This window comes from Sapajus apella, unplaced genomic scaffold, assembly GCF_009761245.1.
Source record: "Sapajus apella isolate SASKATOON/1434 unplaced genomic scaffold, GSC_monkey_1.0 scaffold121, whole genome shotgun sequence".
In the NCBI taxonomy this organism is placed as follows: Eukaryota; Metazoa; Chordata; class Mammalia; order Primates; family Cebidae; genus Sapajus; species Sapajus apella.
Window position 1 is genome coordinate 437,532 of NW_022437061.1, and position 19,441 is coordinate 456,972.

The 19,441-nt window shown below is 39.1% G+C and overlaps 1 protein-coding gene across 3 annotated transcripts in view; it reads right to left on the reverse strand.

The window, feature by feature from the left end:
• Positions 1-19,107, reverse strand: part of ADAMTS3 (ADAM metallopeptidase with thrombospondin type 1 motif 3) — a 287,864-nt gene extending 268,757 nt beyond the window's left edge. For all 3 annotated transcript variants that reach the window (XM_032260967.1, XM_032260968.1, XM_032260966.1), the window contains exons 1-2: positions 18,427-19,107; positions 17,093-17,120 (exon numbers count right to left, since the gene is read on the reverse strand). In XM_032260967.1, the coding sequence (XP_032116858.1) occupies positions 17,093-17,120; positions 18,427-18,495 (97 nt within the window). In that variant the 5' untranslated portion in view covers positions 18,496-19,107. The remainder of the gene's footprint in view (positions 1-17,092; positions 17,121-18,426) is intronic.
• Positions 19,108-19,441: the final 334 nt, after the last annotated feature.

Consider the following 19,441-nt stretch of genomic DNA (forward strand, 5'->3'; position numbering starts at 1 on the left):
TTACAGTAACTACATGACATGAGCCTGTAATGTATACACTGTAGCTTACAATGCTGTGATTTATACCCATTTTTTCCACCATAACAACACTGACAACCATACTTCACAGGTGAGGAAACTGAGATTCAGGAGTAGGTGGCCTTATGTCCAAGGTCAAACAACAGCGAAGCCTGGATATAAATCCAAGTTGTACTCCAAAGCCCATATACTCATTCTGTGATACCATGCTGTGTTCCATAAACCTCCACTTTTAGAAAATTAGAAGAATGGATAAAGAAGAAGAAATGATCATCTTTAAATCAGATATGCAGGTACTGGTTAGTCAAGAGCAAACAGCATTCTCGTTTTGCATTCTCATTTTGCACCTTATTCCTTAAGTGGGACAGATTTCTACTTGAATATGAAAGTGTATTTGGAACTCACCTACAATATGGGTAGCCACTTACATATTAAACCGAATGTCACAATTAGCACTTAATTCCCCTGGCTTAGCCAAATATGAGTATTTTGTCTATCAAAATGCAAACACCCTTGAGGAAGAGAACACATTAAATGAACCATTAATAGAAATGATTTTAAGACCACAGGAAAATAGATACTAGAAAAGGAAACAAGCAGGGCAACAAGGGCTAAAAAAAAAGAAGACATTGAAAGGGAAATCTAAAAACATGAACTAAAAAGTTCCCCACTTTCCCAATTCTAGCCCTAGGCTAGTCCTCTAGTGTGTTAAAGTGCCCTAAAAAAATGATATGATTCACAAATACTGCTCACCTAAGGAAATCACAAGTTTTGTCATCCAGTAAAGTGTTTACAGCGTAAGATCCGTAAACGGACCTGTGTCTTATGCTCATAAAGTATCCTTGCAGAGTCACTGTTTTCATTATCTTGTTGCTTTTTACAAACCTCAGGCAATATGTAAAGTACCAGAAGACAAATAAAGGTGTTTACTTGTGCAACACGGAAATTCTTTCTGTGCATGTTTATCATTATGCCTCTTACAATGACCAATGTATTTAAACAAACTATCCCTTTTTATTAAATGAATAGAGCAAGCAACACTTGTAAATATTTACTAGGCAAAGAAGCAATGAGGACTGTAGCATGAGTCAAGTGATGCCTGATTCTAAAACTGGTGGCTAGACAATGCAATCCCTGCTGACCTAGACTCGGCACCAGCATAAACACAGGCACAAAGATTTGGTCCTCCTCACAACCAAATCCATGGTGAAAACTTTTATAAACTCTTGTTTAAAGAGAAAAAAAAAACTCAAAATTTAAGAGAATGAGCAAAAGTGTCACAGGTGCAGAGTGACGGGGGGAAAGTTTCCAAAGTAATATGAATCAATCCCTTATATGTGCACTGACAAAACCTAGCCCAAATTAACTATACATTCCTTAAAGACAAGGAACTCCCCCATTCAACTTGGTACTACCAATTTCACCATACAAGATTTTGTGTCAGAGTGTCTTGTCAGTTGGATTTGTTTGATGCATATTAAGTTAGAAATACAGGTAACCAGAGAACACTGGCCTTGTCTAAGCTGCTACACACACTGACTTACAAGATATATACCGAGGCCCATGGGTGTCTGACTGCCCCAATAATCTCAGTTATAGCTTTTTCTCTAACCATCGGTTGACTGTTCAAAGGAAGGAGGAAGCAGTACTTAATTTCAAAGTATGGATTTCCCATCTCCACTGAAGGGAATTCACACAACCAAAGTCTAAATCAGCATATCGTACTGGTGCCTGGATTAAGTGACTGGAGAACAAGAACATTTAGAAAAATGCAGGGAGGCTTCTCCATACCCAAGAAGATACTCAGAGTCTCATGCATACAGTAAGCCATACATCCTAGATGTATGTTCCATTTTCCACTGTCAGATAATATATTCTCAATTTCTATTCAAAATAAGAATGGTATGTTTCTATAAAGCTTTGTTTTCCCTAATGCTAAATAATAAATCATTCCTATAAAGTACATATTTCGTAAATTAAATGCTTCTAAGAGTCATTTTTCTGTTGGTAATTAAGGTAATGAGGAAAAAGATGGACTTGGTAACCCTTTGGATTACCATCTCCTGGATGGTAGTTAATGGAACTGACAAAGGAACCGCCCAGTCACCTGCCATTTATTATCAAAAAAACTCCAAGCTCTATGATTGGTGTTTGAGAATATATCATCTCTAATACTCACAACAATCACAGGAGGTAAATCCTGTTACCTCTATTTTATAAATGAGAAAGCAGAACTAGACGGCCTGACACATATAAGCAAAGAGCCAAAGGAAAATTGCAATTCTCATCATTTGACTCTGAAGGCCATGCTCCTATGCTCTCATTCACTTCTGAATAGATGGAGCATCTTGCTGTCAAATTCAATTTAATATCTGATTTATAAAAGAGAACTACAACAAGAATAACAACATTCTACCTACCTGTAGCCAGTCAACCAATTTTTCCTCTAATGTAGCATTAAAATTTTCTGCAAAAGGCTCTTAAATTCTAGGTTTTGGGGGGAGAAACTGGGAGGAGGGGCAGAAGCTCAAAGCAATCAACAGCATTTTAATCTCAGATTATAATCAAATCACATAAATAAACCAAATTATATTCAATATTAATTTACTGCATTCATAATTTTCACATTTTACAGGCCCAACTGCTTTCACAAAGCAGGAAAGCCAGTGGCTATTGAATGAACTGCAGTGTCAGAAAGCAGTAAGTTGAGTCCACTCGTGATCTTCAGCAAGTTCTTTATTTCCTCTTAGGCTCAGTTTCCTCAACTGTTAACTGGAGGTTAGTAATAGTTCCAACTTTATAAGTTTGGTGAGAGTTTTACATGAGATCATTCAGAAGATTCAACAAATATCAGCCATTACTAATTTAAATGTAAGTTAGACACTCATTAAAATAATGTTGTGCTCAACTTTAAAGTTAGAAACTGTAAAATTGTTAGTGGAGGTGGCTGACAGGCCACAGTAATAGGTATGTGAAGGTTTTTGTGGGCCCTAAGGTTCCACAGGCACAGGGAACTGGAGCCACTGTAAACTCTATTATTGGTAGCTTATTACCCAAACAACCCAATGCAATGATTTATCCACAACCCACTGTTATCAGTGCACATATAGGCATCTCCCTCCTAGTACTATGGATGAATTGTCAGTCATCTTACTTAAGAGCAAACCCTCTACACACATTCAAGCACAACATTCAAGCCCTTTTTGCCTTTTCAAGAAAACTGTCTTTTCACCTATGTTCTCTTTCTCTTTCCTCATCAACTTTCCCCACATTACTAGACCATTCCCACCAGCAGAAAAAGAAGCTGATATCATATCTCCCATCTTGGACAAATAATATTTTGGATGACATGCCCTCCTCTAGGTAATAACCCATTCTTTCACTCTCCTTGACAGCAAAAAGCTTAAAAACATTGATTAGATATCTCTAATATCATTCATTCCATTCTTAATCTTTCTTGAACACATTCCACTCCAATCAGCTTCTTTTGGAGTCACGAGTGATCACATGTTGCTGAAGTCAATAGCCAAGACTTGATCTTTTTATTTTTCATTTCAGCAGCATCTGACCCAGTTTCTCTTTCCTTCTCAAAATATTTTCTTTATTTCGCTTCCAGATCATCATTCTCTCCTTACCTCACTGGTCTCACCTTCTCATTCTCCTATACTAGTGTCCCTCCGTTTCCATGGCCTGGAAACACTAAAGTATCACGGGACCTGATACATCGACTCTTTTCCGTGTCTACCCTCTGTAGCTGGTGAGCTCCTCCTATCTTAAGACTGGATGCTTTTACAATTGTGTATCTCTAGCCCCAGCTTCAGCTATGAGCTCTTCTCTTATAAATCCAACTGCCTATAGAGTCTTTCCATGTAGATATTCACAAGGCATTTCAACTTATCATTCCAAAATTAAACTCCCAATCTTCCTGCTCTCATATCTGCTCCTCCTTTCCCAAGTCAGTAAATAGCAACCCTATACTTTGTTACTCAGAGCAAAACTTTGATTAAAATCATCATTAACCCTTCATGTACCACAAACTCAATCTTTTACCAAATTCTGTTGATCCTAGCTTCCAATACACATCCAGACTCTGACCACTCCTCAGTACCTCCCTGCTACAACTGTATGTAGTCCAAGCCAACATCACCTCAGTTTTGAATGCGCTGCTTAACTGTTCTCCTTGTTTCTGCTCTTCCCTTTAATGGATTATCCTCAAAATAGAGCTAGAATAATTAAAGTGTCACATCATGTCACTTTTCTCCTCAAACCCATCCCACTCAACGTAAAATGGCTCACAAGGTTGTAGGGCCTGAAGCTGAGGATTATCACATCTTAAGGTTTTTGTACTTGCTGATTCCTCTGCCAAAGAATCTTCCTCTCAGCTGCCTGGCTCACTCTTTCAGTTCCTTCTGATCTTTGCCAAAATTTGACCCTCTCAGTAAAGTCTTTCCTGACCACGGGCAACCATCTCACTCTCCGTCCCCCTTCTAAGTGTCTTATGTTTCTCCGTAAATCTTGTCACCATCTGACAGCCTATAAATTTTACTTATATGTTTATTTATGTATTTTTATATTTACTAGCATATACACTTCGTGAAGGCAGAGATTTATCTGTTCTCTTCACCCCATTTCCCCACTGTCTAAAAAAGAACTTGAAGTTACTCAATAAATATCCATGAATGAAGACATGAATGAATGAATGAATGAATGAGAGCAGTTTGAGCCTGAAGGGATATGTGAAATTAGCATCCATCTTCTTTTTGCTAGATAGTCATTTTACCACCAAGGCATTGATAATGGCAAACTGCACAAGTTATGTACCTCTAAAGCCAGAATTTTGCTTGCAAACTTGTGTATACTTTTCATAGTTTCTGCTGCCCTATAAAACAAACTTTTCTTAGTATCCAGGTCTTATCTTTTAAGCTACCAAGAATAAGAATGGATCTAATCATTAAAACAGACCTCCTGTAAGACAGACATAAAGCCCCTCATTCTTAGGAGCAGGCAGCAGGAAATTACCCCCCTCTCTGCAATCCCTTTGTATATTCATAGAGCTATAACTATACAGGTCAAAAATTTAAAAGAGTCAGAAGTCAGGGTCCCTAATCCCTGCTCTTTCTTACAGTGCAGGCATCCCAAGTAGATGCAATTATTTTTCCTTAAGTTAGTGGTAGAGCGCCTTTAACCTTTTCCTGCTCTCTGGAAGGAAAGGTTTTTCTCTAAGTGTTACAGGCTGCTCTCTACCCCTTCACTCACCCTTCCCTGGTGAAGAAGAATGACTTATGTGGTTGGGAAGTCTGGGAAGCATAGGAAATGTGCAAAGCTCAGCGCCTCCTCCTCATTCTGCTTCCTGGGAATGAGCCTGCTAAGGAGTGCAAGTTCTCTTTCACTTAGCCAGGGGAAGCCCTGCTCTGGATTGGTGAGGCCTGACAGGCACAGTGTAGACTATGTTGACAGCCAGCGCTCTCATCTGTCAAAAAGGGAGCCTTATTCTCCCCTTCAGCTTTTTCTGTAAAAGCTATTTTATTTTTACCTACATCTTTAGTTATTCTATTTCTCAGCTTGTTTAGAAGCTAGGCAGGCAAGAAGGGTATGCTTTTATTCAGGATCTCCTCAGTAATTTCAACTACCCCCAAGAAAACTGCTGTCACATCTCCACTGGCAGCCTAACTATAACATAAAAGAAATTTCTTGTCAGGGAATTCTCTTTTATCTAAATTCCTCATTCTAGAGTTTAATGCAATGTCTTCTTCCTCCTGTGGTGTATAAAATAACCACAGTTTTGTATATATGTGCATGATTGTATTTGTGATATAAATTTGTACAGACATACACAGTTAATATGCACAACCTACATCAAAAGCTTAGAGGAGGCAATGTTCTATGTTTCCATATACTTAAAAATTTTTTACTTTCTATGTTAATGTCAACCATGTTACATTTTCCCCGTGGTTTCCAAACTTTAATCATTATCCCTGTACACATACGTGTATTTTAGCATGATATCCTGCACACAGTAAACCCTCAATAAATATAGGTCAAAAGGGGAAAAAAGGTTCCCTTAAACTATAACCTGAATGGCTCTGTTCTCTACTGAGAATAACTTTAGAAGTGTGAAAGAACAAAAGTCTTCAGTAATACAGGCAATACTACAAGAACCTTGAGCAACTTCAGTATAAATCTCTCATATGTCACACAAATGTTTAAGGGTCTAATTAATACCAAAGCTACCCCAGGCACATAGAATATTGACATACTTGTGATTGATGCAATGGCTCACAGTTCCCAACAAGAAGGAAATTGGGTATGATGGTTGAGCACTAAAGGTCCTGAACACTAAAGGTCTGGAGTCCGAAAGCAATGCATTTGAATTCTAGTTCCTGATTGTTGCACTCTTTGGCATCTTACAAGCAAATTCTGAAAATCAAGGCCCACAGAGGCTATCTGTAAAAATAAAGATAATATTGGGTATCAAATGAGGTAAAGTATACAAAGGACTTGGCCCATCTAATAACACTTTAATAAATGAAAAGTGAGCTGATGTTATCATCACCATCATCACCTCTAAGTAGAGCTAAAGAAAAAGAAAGTCAGTTTCAGATTCCTTCCAAGTCCCAGTACCCCTCAGGCCTCTCTCCCCTATAATCCCACCCAGCCTGATGTGATACAGTTAGAAGGACCTTAAATTCCCCATCAACAGAAGGCCTACTATCCAATCTCACTGTAACAATCCATGCCCCATTACCCAATCTAATGGATTGGGATTCTCTCCCAAGAATTGACTGGTGATCTACTATAAAGAGGCAGTTCACACAGGCAATTTCTTTTCTCAGGTATAAATTCTCTGTATGCAATAATCTGGCCTTAAGAATAAAATCAAATAAGCATTTTCCAGATCAGCAAAGAAGTAGCTCCAACAACAACATTTCCAAATACAGAGCCAAGAGTAAGAGAATGACTTCCATCAGAAATGATGGGAGCCAGCTGCTCCAGGAAAGAGGCAAGCAGGGCGAAGAATGGACATTAAAGAGGACGCCAAATGCCAAAGGGCTCAGCAAAGCTGTAAACACTTAAGGGGAAGGGGACACATCTTCTCCCAAAAGCAATTAAAAATTAATTGTGACACATGCTGAAATTCTGAACACAGTCAAATTCTTTTTTCCTCACTCATGCCCTCTAGGCTCTAATCACCACAAGGCCTACACCCTCTTTGGTGTGTCTTTTATTTTAATTGCAAATCTATTTTCATAGTATGAGATTTTAATGAAGTTATCTGAAAATGAAAGGTGATGACTTTTTTATTCAATAAGAAAGAACAAATAGTTGTGTACTTAAATTCTTCTTGTTTTTTTAAATCTGGCTTTTTAATAAATATTTGTTGCAATTGCACAATGTTTACGTTCAAGAAAGTCATTTAGGAAAGAACAACACATTCTTTACTGTACTAGAACATGAACTCAGGTAAGAGAAGATATTTGAAAAGTAGGAAATGCATACTTTGAAGAAAAACATCCAAGTATTTTATTTGCTGCGTCTTAAAATGACCAAATAATCAGTAACGAAATAACAAAAATACTTTGTTTTTAAGTGAAGCCCAAATGCCAAAATTTTAACATTCCAACCTCAGTTTTTAAATAAGCACTTCTGCTTATTTCGCATCATTAGAAATTTTACAGACTCGAGAGCTATATTAGGCACTCTAAAAATTAATATTTCTCATACGTCTTTTTTGCTAGGTAAAACTTTGAAAGATTAATGTGGAGTATAGAATTTGAAGTTATGAAAATTAACATTTGTCTCCAAGACCAAAGGCTGGGAAAAATAAAATAAATAAAAAATATGGATAGTACTGTTAAAGGTTTTCGCTGAAACTTTACTTGTGATAACTACATTTTCCAAATCTAAAATAGCCTGGCTCATACTTTTTGACAAACGTATGAGAAACTGGGACATTCTATTAGGCCACTGAGCTAAAATCAAGTCATCAGCAGGGCTGCATTCCTTTTGGAAGCTCTAAGAGAATCTGTTTCCCTGCTTTTTCCAGCTTTTGGAGGCCACCAGCATTGCCTGGCTTATGGTCCCTTTTCCTCCAATCTCAGAACCAGCAACAGAGGACTAAGTTCTCCGGCTGCCACCTCTCTAGTTCTCTCTCTTTCACCTCCTTCTTCCATTGATAAAGACTCCTACACTGATAATCCAGGATAATCTCTCTATTTTAAGGTCATTTGATTGGCAACCTTAATTCCATCTGCAAACTTAATCCCCCTTTGGCATGTAACATAACATACGTGCAGGTTCCAAGGATCCAGGTGCAGACTTCTTTGGTGTGCCACTCTTCTGCCTATCACAGCTACCATTTCCCATCCAATGTGCTATTGCATTTGAGGTATTACTATGTGATGATTTCCCTTCAGGTTAACCATCTCACATTCCAGTCACACTCCTTATAAATCAGGGGTAAAATACCCAATAGAGCCCAATCAAAGTACTGCATCCCCTGAGCACGGTGAATGATTCAAGAATAAGCTTATGGCTAAAGTCAAGTAGCCAATAAAATCTCTACCAGGAAATGTACTGGAGCTGTCAAAAAAGAATTGTCTGTCATCTGGGGTGAAAGGTAGAATGACAGACTGAAGATGACAGCAACAGTCTTTGCCACAACTTGTGGGAGGTGTGCAGGGAGGTGAACCAATCCTACCCGAAAAGAGACATAAAGCAAATACAGAGAAAAAATGAGAAAGATACAAGGAAAAAGAGAATGAGGGAATAAGAGAGAGAGAGAGAAAGAGAGAGATTCCATGACAATATTATTTAGACTCTAGATCCAACTATACCTGACTTTGAAACCTCATCAATTTTGTTTTTCTTAACCTGTGTGAACTGGGTTCCTGTCACTTGCATCCAAAGGAGTCATGACTTACACATGACTTCTTTTAGTAAAATGGAATGAAGGGAATCCCATCAAAATAAGGTGTAAAAAGTAAAATTGTATCTGGTATACATAAAATGTAGTTGGTGAGGAATCCATATGGAATAACTGGCTTTGCATCCTTCCTTTCTCAACTCCCTCTCTCTACTGCTATATTACAATTAATTAAGCAATACTACACTGAGATACAAATATGAATACTTGAAAACAGAACTCTCAAAGAGATGTCACATGGTGAGCTGACTGGCTGGAGAGTTTACAAGAAATTTATGGTGGTAGGCAGATCTATCTAAAATGTAGGGATTAGAATGAAGTGCCTCTCTTTGAGTAAAAGCTTTTAAAAAAAAAAGAAACAGCACAAGTCAAAAACACACTAACAACAATAGCTATGACTCTATCTTATTTATAATGTACCAGCATTTTAGAACCTTATAAAGTAAATAGTAGTATTTTCATGAGACCATGGCAAAGTAATTTATAGATTCATTGCTATTCCCGTTAAACTATCATTGACATTCTTCAAAGAATTTTTTAAAACTATTTTAAAATTCATATGGAACCAAAAAAGAGCTCGTATAGCCAAGACAGTCCTAAACAAAAAGAACAAAGCTGGAGGCATCACACTATTTGACTTATTCTACTACACTATTTGACTTACTAAACTATACTACAAGGCTGTAATAACCAAAACAGCATGGTACTGATACAAAAACATACACACAGACCAGTAGAACAGAACAGAGAACTCAGAAACAACATTGCACATCTACAACCATCTAATCTTTGACAAACCTGACAAAAACAAGCAATGGGAAAAGGATTCCTTATTTAATAAATGGTGCTGTGAGAACTGGATAGTCATATGCAGAAAATTGAAAATGAACCCTTTTCTTACACCTTATTTAAAAATTAACTCAAGATGGATTAAAGACTTAAATGTAAAACCCAAAACTATATTTAAAAAAAAAAAAAACTATAAAAACCCTAGAGAAAATGAGGCAGTACCATCCAGCACATAGGCACAAAGACTTTATGACAAAATCACCAAAAGCAATTTCAACAAAAGCAAAAATTCACAAATGGGATCTAATTAAACTAAAGAGCTTCTGTACAGCAAAAATATTCATTGCAGCACTGTTCATAATAGCAAAGAAATGCAATCAACCCAAATGTCCATCAATGATAGACTGGATAAAGAAAATGTGCTATATACACACCATGGAATACTATACAGCCATAAAAATGAATGAGATCATGTCCTTTGCAGGAACATGAATGGAGCTGGAAGCCATTACCCTCAGCAAACTAACTCAGTAACAGAAAACCAAGCACCACATGATCTCACTCATAAGTGGGAGCTGAACAATAAGAACACATGGACACAGGGTGGGGAGTAACACATGCTGGGGCCCACTCGGGGGTGGGGTGGAGGGAGGGAGAGCATTAGGAAAAATAGCTAATGCATGCTGGGCTTAATACCTAGGTGTTCAGTTGACAGGTGCAGCAAACCACCATGACCCACATTTACCTTTGTAACAAACCTGCAGGTCCTGCACATGTACCTTGGAACTTAAAATTTTTTTTTAAAATGTATTATGCCTATGTTACACACAAGAAAGTAACACTTTGAGAGGTAAAGGTCACCAGCTAGAAAGTGGTGGAGTTAGGATTTTAAACTACACAGTCAACAGTGTAAGTGCTCCTGACCACTTGATAGAGGAAATATGAATATTAATAGGTCATCTCCTGGATATATCAATTTAGATTTTAGATTAAGAAATGGGGTCAGTGTAGTCCCAGCTACTCAGGAGGTTGAGGCAGGTAGATCACCTGAGCTAGAGAGGTCAAGGCTGCAGTGAGTCATGAATGCATCACACACTCCAGCTTCCCTGACAAAACGAGACCCTGTCAAGAAAAAAAGAGAGAGAGAAAGAAAAAGAAAGGAAAAAAAGGGGAGGGGAGGGGAAGGGAGGGAGGGAAAAGAGGGAGGAATGAACCTTATTGTTAAAAAGAAAGGTTTTTACATGTAAAGGAAAGAGAACTGGAACTCATGAATAATGCCATTGATCATTCTTTTTGTTTGCATATCTAATATAAAAATACACTTATTAAATATTAAGAAAAATTGTTGGAAATGTGATATAATATCTATGACCACAGTATTTGAGGAATCATATATTTAATCCTATTCTACTTGCTACAAGTTTCCTAATAGCTATTTTTGTTTTTATCAATCACTTGAAGAGCAAGATATACTGTTTCATGCTGCTCACAATTTGTTCTAAATTCCATGAAGATTCATCATGCTGAATTTGTGGCAATCATTTTAATAAACAAGAGACTGACATTTACCGCAAAATTTCTCCCAGGGATTTACAGTTAGTCAGCAAATACATGTCAACTTCTTTGGAAAATTAGGATGGATAAATTGTACGCAGGAACAGGGGTTGCTATGCTAGGAAACTTCCCTTGCTTCACTATCCATTTTAAGGAATATACAACTCTCAGATTCTACTCTATGAGGTAGGTGAGTCTTCTCGTAGTACTAATAAAATTATAAAGACATTTGTATAATATAATCAGTCATATTTATTAGGTACTTGAGAGTTAGACAAATGATAAATTCACTGCATCTTTCAGAGTGTATAACCAAATGTTTAAAAAATACATTCAAATATCAAAAAGGACAGAATTAATTCTAAAGTGAAATTTTAAAAATCAATACTTTCCTTTGTTGCTAGTGGGAGTTCAGATCATACAGACTTGTTCAAAAGCCATTTTTCAAAATGTATCATGTTGTTTTTACTCAGTAACCAATTTCTGGGGCTCTCTCCTAAAGTAGTCACATGAAATGCAGGCAATGATATATGCATACACAACACTGTGCCACAATGTTCACTACCATGGGAAAATAAATACCATTAGGAAAATGATTATACAAATTAGAGTTTATTAGTATGATGAGATTAAAATGAAGTTCACAAGGAGCGTGTAATTATATGGAAAAGTTGTACTAAAATACTAAACAAAACAAAAAGTTATACAAAAAATACAGTGTGTGTATTGAAAGAAGTCTGAATAAGAATATGCTAAATTATAATAGCAGTTTGCAAATTGGAATGATTTTGAAAAATCTGAAGAACGCAGAAAAATTAAAGAATATAATTACAGTAGGTACTTGTAAGACATCAACAATCTGGGAAAAACTGACAAAAAGAAAAATTCAACAACTTAAAATAATAGAAGTAGTATAGTTTAGGAATAAAATTTGATCTTTATTACAGGAACACTAAAGAGACGATTCTCAAAATTCTGATAACAGCAATCTTCTTTAAGGAAGTATCGGAGTTCCACTGAAGTCATCATTGTCAATATAACCTTTCCAAGTCCAAGCACAATAACCCAACTCTGCATATCAAAACCACTCATGATTTTACCAGACAATTTGGAATGATCCCTAATGGATTTCCAAGGTAATCTGGGTTGGCTACTCAAAGCAAAGAATGCTTAAAGATCACCGTCCTGGAAGCAGAGGTGACCTTGAGGGTGTTTTAACAATTCTGAGCAATATTGTGATTATTTGGTACAACGACAAGGAAAGCAGCAAAACAATGAGTAAGAAATATTTCAGCTAAACAACAACAGTAAGTTCCTGGTGATAGATAGCATGTTGCATTTCATAAAATCTTCACCTAAAAAGCTTGAAGCAGTTAACATTAACCATAATTATGCTCAATGGAAGGACAGAAGATAAATCAGTAAAGCCAACTCCATTATCTTTAGTTACAAGAGAGAATAATGGCTTGAGTAGTTAAAATTCTAAATTTTACAAAGGATCCCCTTAAACCTCCTTTACCACACTTTCTAGTACTGCTGCTGGCTAACTGGATTGACAGATTTTAATCTTAGCTTATCTTTCCTAATGCCAGCAATAGGGCAAATGATCCCAAGTAGGCTGTAGTAGAAAAAAAAAAAATTAGTTGGTATTCTAAAACTGCACATAGAATTCGATTAAATTTACCCAATACATATTGAGCACAAACAGAACCATATTAAAAACTGATAGGCCTAGGTCCCTGTGCTTTGCAGGGTGGAAGAGGAGTCCCAAGAGGCTTTGATAACATTGAATAATTAATTGTATAGCCATTGTCACCATCTTCATTTTCTTATGGACCAATTAAGTCTGGTGAAAGGCACAAAACAAGAACATTCAAGGAAATTCAGAACACAGATAAACTTTAATAATATACTGCTTGCTAGATCTATTCACTGAATAACAAATATTTGAGGATCCACAAGCTACCAAACACTGTTTTATGTACTGGAGATACAACTGGCATCAAAACAAAGTCTTTGCTCTCATGAGGGTTAATCTAGTGACAATGCATACTAGTCAACAACTAGGTAAGACTCACACTAAACTTTACAAACCAAAACCTGAAAATGGTGAAAAATTATCTCTCAGTAAACTAGATATCTGAGAGAACATGATTAGCAACTTTATTTTTTTAAGATTGGGATGTAATGGAATTTGCAACTGGGGAACAGAAATAGGACAGATGCCCCAATTCCAAGAGGAATCAGGGGAGGGAAGATATGCCCAATTCCAAGTGGGGTCGGAAAAGGGAAGACAGCTTAACACTAAAGGATCACAATGCTTTTTCCTCAAATGATACTCAAGCCGTCTCAGTGGTGGCTTATGAAACAAAAGGACTCAAAGAATTCTTTTTCAGATTTTCCAGTTTTTACAGAGCAAAGATTATTTCCTAAGCCACGCATGTCCTTGAGCAAGCCTCCTTACCCAATTGGACCGGCTGGGACAGTTTCCCACAATTACCTCAGGCATCCTACCAAGGCCACACTCTGAGTCAGAAATGGAAGTGCTCCTTGATATGCCCTAGAAATATGTCAATGATCTCATGAAACATACTTACACATATATACAGAAACGTACTCAAAACGATCAGATATATATGTATATATACATGAGTGTAGGTAGGTGGGGCATAGGTAGGTTGTTAGAGAGGCAGTTCCTATCTGGTTGATAAAGAGGCAAACAACTAGGTCAAGGTTCAAAACCTACTTACCCATTTTTTTCTAGGGTGAATCCTACTTTCCCACATACCAAGAAGGTATTTTTCCACCAGCAGAAGAGAGAAGGAAAGAGGCAATATCCTGTATGAAGCACTATATTGGTGACATATCTTCACATATTCCAACCCGTCCCCATCACAAACTGCCTTCTCTCTTTACCTAAATAAAAGGCTTCCTCATCTTGAGGGCTGAAGCATGTAAGATATATTTTTGAAAATTGACCTTCTAAGCTAAATACTAAGAAGTACATACCCTGTGACTCTAGTCATAAAGAGCATGCAAAACTCACATAATTAATTTATCCTGTTAGAAGTCAGGAGAGTAGTCACCTTTCACAAGAGGAGAATGCTTAGCAGCTGGCATGAGGGATGTGCAGGGGTGCCAGTAATGTTCAACTTATTGATCCAGCTGCTGGCTACACAGGAGCATTCACTTTGTGAAAAATCGGCAAAGTGCACTTATATGCACTCTCCTACATCTACATTACCTTTCAATAGGAAGTATTTTTTAAATTTAGTTTCCTAACAACTTGTGGTTGATTACTAATTTATATCTAACTCTTCCTGAGACATTATTTAGAAATTATTCAGAGCCATGGAATGTTTTTAAGCCAATTTGTTGAGCAATAAAAAATAAATAAATAAAATCTACAAACATTATTTGTCTTTCCTAATATATCTTTGATCAAATAACATGTCCCCAGGCAGTTATATAAAACTACCTCTAAATCAGTTAATAGGAAAAAAATGTTATGTGTTCAGGAGTGTATTTCACCAAATATCCAGGTTAGCAGTGCCTTTACACATGGGGTCAGGGGAGTAAAACTAATTATTGTACATAAGATTTTCTCACATATGATACATAAACCAAAGTGAAGTGATAGTTATATTTTTGCTATCACAAGACCTGTGGGCCAAAATCTGTTTTTTTCAATCTGTTCTTCTCTTCATTCAACTTGAAAATGATAAATAAGAATGGTGGTAACAAAAAAGAGAAATATGAAACAGAGGAATATATGGACAAGTAAATCTTCAGCACTACAATCTAAGAGTATTCCATCTCCTCTTTTTCATACTGACTCGTCTCTCTCCTACCAAATTTAAGCACACCTGTAGTACTTAAGCACACCTGTACTATTTAAGCGCACCTTAGAAAGGGCTATCAAAGTAATTTACCTTAGCAAAACAACTGAACCAAACTTTGGTTCAATCCAGGGCTTCTTATATGAGCGCATCCTAATTCTATCTTAAAATTTAATCAAAGTTATATATTATACTTTATGAAACTTTTTGGTGGAATGCGTGCTCTTAACATCTTTTTAATTTGCATACTGAAAAGTCTGGATGTATAAGTAATCAAATGATTAAGTAATTAAAAATAAGACAAACTTTCTTCTCCCTACTTAAGAGTTCGTTAAAAAAACATCATTAAAAAGATAAGGATTGATGGCTGAATGCTATCAACTATAAATGACAAATATCTCTTCATAAACACTATTATTTAGTGCAGTTATCAGTGCCTTTCTTCCCCATAGTTCTGCTCTTGCCATAGAGGTCTAAGCTTGGGAAAATATTAACAATGCTAAGCACTGATGCTTATAATCCCAATACTTTAGGAGGCGAAGGAGGCAGATCACCCAGGGTAGGGAGTTCGAAACCAAGCTGACCAACATAGAGAAACCTTGTCTTTCCTAAGAATACAAAAAATTAGCTGGGCATGGGGACACATGCCTGTAATCCCAGCTACTCAGGAGGCTGAGGCAGTAGAATCGCTTGAACGTGGAAGGCAGAGGTTGCTGTGAGCCGAGATCATGCCATTGATTGCACTCCAGCCTGCGCAACAAGAGTTAAACTCCATCTCAAAAATAAAAAATCAAAATAAAAAAGCACTGAGTAGGAAGGAGCATTTGGATATATGGTCATACATCACAAGCTACATACACACCTCTGGGCCTGGCTCTTGGGTTTCTTAGTTAACAAGAAATCCATCTTAGTTAACACTGTGGATCTCCACTGTGTGCTGTAATAGGTAGCTATGCAAACTCTCAAGCTTCATTTTCCTCATCTGTATCTCCACTTCATAGTGTGGCTGTGGGAATCAGTGGACATAATGTACATGAAACAATCAACACTGTGCCTGGCATTTAATAAACAGCCAATGACTTGTAACTATGTTTGCAGCAGCAGTAATAAAAACTTTTCTCCTAAAAGACGGCTTTACAATCTCACCTGACAAATACAGAATTTACAGAGACTAATACTCTGCCAAAAAGAAAAATTATCTTTCAAAGTAATCCAAGTAAAATGTGTATGAAAAGACTTTGAATGTAGTCTGGCTTCTTGCCAGATGACTTTCAGTCACTGCATTCAGAACAAATACATTACTCTAAACAACTTCAAGAAAGACCACAGACTTCTGAGTGACCTGTTACAAGTCACTGACACGCTTTGAATCTCAGTCTCCTCATCCATAAAGTGGGAGTAAGAATCTTCACAGCATCAGGTAGTATTGGGATTTTAGATATTAGCAAAAGGTCTAACATTATCTTTCACATAAGGGATATTTTAAAGCAGATTGAATAACAGAAGTCATCAGAAGATTTACTCAAAGCAAGAAAGATTCTAAGAGAAAAATTTCCGTCCTCTGTACTCATTGTTCCCTTCTATGAAGCATTCTTGCCTTCTGTTGTACTCAAATGTGCTCCTCCTAAAATGCTACAGAAGTTGATTTTATTTCTTTCATCTCCATATCATCTTCCAGCCTCTCCATCACCTTCCAACTGCATATCAGGGGCTTGTACAAAGACAGTAATAAATTGATGCTTGAAATGCCCAACTGCAGGAGAATGTTTACCTCACTATAATTTAGCCTGAGGGAAAGTGGGACCTTCCTCCAGAAAGAGGAAGAGAAGAACAGGAATGTTAGGAGACTACAAATTATTTTTTTTTTAACCACCAATGGGAAACATTTCAGAAACAATATTTTGCTTAGCTCACTTCACTCCCTTACTTTCAACTTAAGATAAGAGTGACATCTGAGAACAAAGCTTACCTATTTGCACCATTTCTTCGTTACCAGCCTGGAAAGGAGGGGGAAAGCAAGAAAAAGAAACAGTTACTGGGTTTCATCTTATCACCTTGTGAGTTTTATTTCTACTATTAATGCTTTCCAGGAGCTAACTAATCAGGAGATGCTAGAGACTGGGATTGGTGCCTAAAGGCTGCACCTTGGTTTGTAGAAGGTTCTCGTGACAGGAGCATGAGCCAATTTCATAACAATTTGGGGAAGGGAATTGTTTACCCCTTTTCATTTTAATTTAACACTTACGAAGCCAGCGAAAATAAATCCTGACACTCAATACTCTCTTGTGAAAACTCATACTGGATCTGGATTAGAAAAGACAGTCCATGAATTTAAACTGGCCAAAAGAAGCCTAACAGGGGGCCTGATTCATCAGATTTAAGCTCAGGACTCAACTAGACAATTCTCTACTTTTTACCCTAAGGTCGATCAGAACAGGCAGCCGGGAGAAGCCAGGAAAAGTAACAGAGAAATTCTGTACCCAAAGTCCCATCGGCCCAGTGCTGATATGATTTACTACAAACGGCTCCCCTGGCGGAGCCTTCTCAAGGACTCTTCTGAGAGCATCGGGCTTCACCTTGAGTCTCCAAAGGGTTGGGGGCAGGGCCGAAAAGAAACAGAGCTGCACTAAACTTAGCTTTAAAAAGAGGAGGAGTTGTGCAGAGGGGGAGGGGAGAAGGCGGCCGGCGCCGGTAGCCTCTGCCCAGGAAAACGCAGGGCAGGAAACGTCTCCAGCCCCCCTCCCCAACTGTCAAACCCTAACCCCGCAGTAGTCCTCCCAGGACACGTGTCTACTGGATCTCTCCCTGTCCGGCTCAAGGACTTCCTGAAACCCCCGCCTCCGGCTGCACGAAAAAACCGTGAGTCAGTTCGGACGAGAGAAAGCCCCGGGAACCCAACTCCCGAGGCAGCAGCCAGAGCGCTGGGATCCCAGACCCAGCGTCCAGAACTTCATTCAAGCGCCCAGACCGCCCTCCAGAAAGGGGAAGCCCAGATGGCGCGGCGAGGATGGGAACTGGCTGCGATTTGTCACCAGGAATTACTACGAATGTCGCAGACTGGTGAAGCCCTAGGTGTGACAAGCCTGGACTCCTGGAGTGGGAGTCACAGCCTCCCGTGCAACTCAACCCTCCACCCTTAAAAGCCCGCACGCTGCGCCCAGCCCTCAAAACACCGTTCCTGAACGCAAAAGATAACAGGGAAGGGAGGGAGGAGAAGGAGGAAAGAGAGGAGGGTAGAGAGGGGAGGAACTTTTCGGGAAAAGGTTGGGTTTGAGTTTTATATTGTTATTATTTTCCACTTACTTGTCCATCAGCTGAAGTCCTAACCACTACCAGAGCGGCTGCTATCAACCAAAGTGACAGGAGAACCATCACGAGTCGAGTTCACTTTCCAACTACTGGGCAAAGCAAATGCCCAGAGCAAACCTCCCCCAAAATAAGTTTAAGGAAAAAAAAAAAAAAGAAAAGGGAAAAATGCAAAATAGAAAAAAATGATCTTCTGTGCTTTGCTTCAATGAAAATGAAATTTGAGCTCTGAGACTGGCCCCCTCTGCTCTGCAGTTCTTTCCACTTCACCTTCTCACCCCGTCCTCCCAAACAGAGTGTGCAGGAGCGAGAAGGTGCTGCAGGCGGGCACTGGCTGCGCCCGGGAGAGGGGGAAGGGACGAGGGGCTTTCCAACTATCACTGCCCAAAGCAGCTTTTCCGAGGCTTTTCGAGCACCATTGGTCCCTAAGGTTAGCGCGAAGAATGCTTGGATTCCCCGGAGCACAGCAGGGGGAAGTATTAGCGAGAGAGACGAGCTAGCGGGAGCGGGAGAAAGAGGCAGGGAGAGGGCGACTCCGCCGCACACGCAGAGGTGGGGGCGGGAGGAGCGAAGGGGAGGAGGAGGAGGCAGGCGGAGGAGGTGGGAGGAGTGGGCCGCTCGCAGGCTCCTGTTGCTCGCAGCGCGGCAGTCTGCTGGCTGCCGGCGACCCGCGGGGCGCTAATAAGGCGGCCGGAGCTCCCAGGACGGCCCCTCCCGCCGTGGCGCCCACGTCACGCGGGGCCCGAACCCGCGCCCCTCGCACCGGGTCAGGATTGGAGACCGCTCCGGGGTTTGTGTGGCCCGTGCTCGACCTCCCACCCTGGAGCCTCTCCTTCTCCGCCTAGGGCGAGAGGAGGGGAGGGTCCAGGGGCGCCACGGGTCCAGACTGGCTGGACGCGCAGTCGAGTTAATTATAGGAAGGGGGAGGGTCCTAGGGCTGGTCCTGGGCTGTAGGAAATTCACCTCCTCCAGCCTCCACTGTTCTCCCAGCCAGGGAATTCTCCCCGAAGAG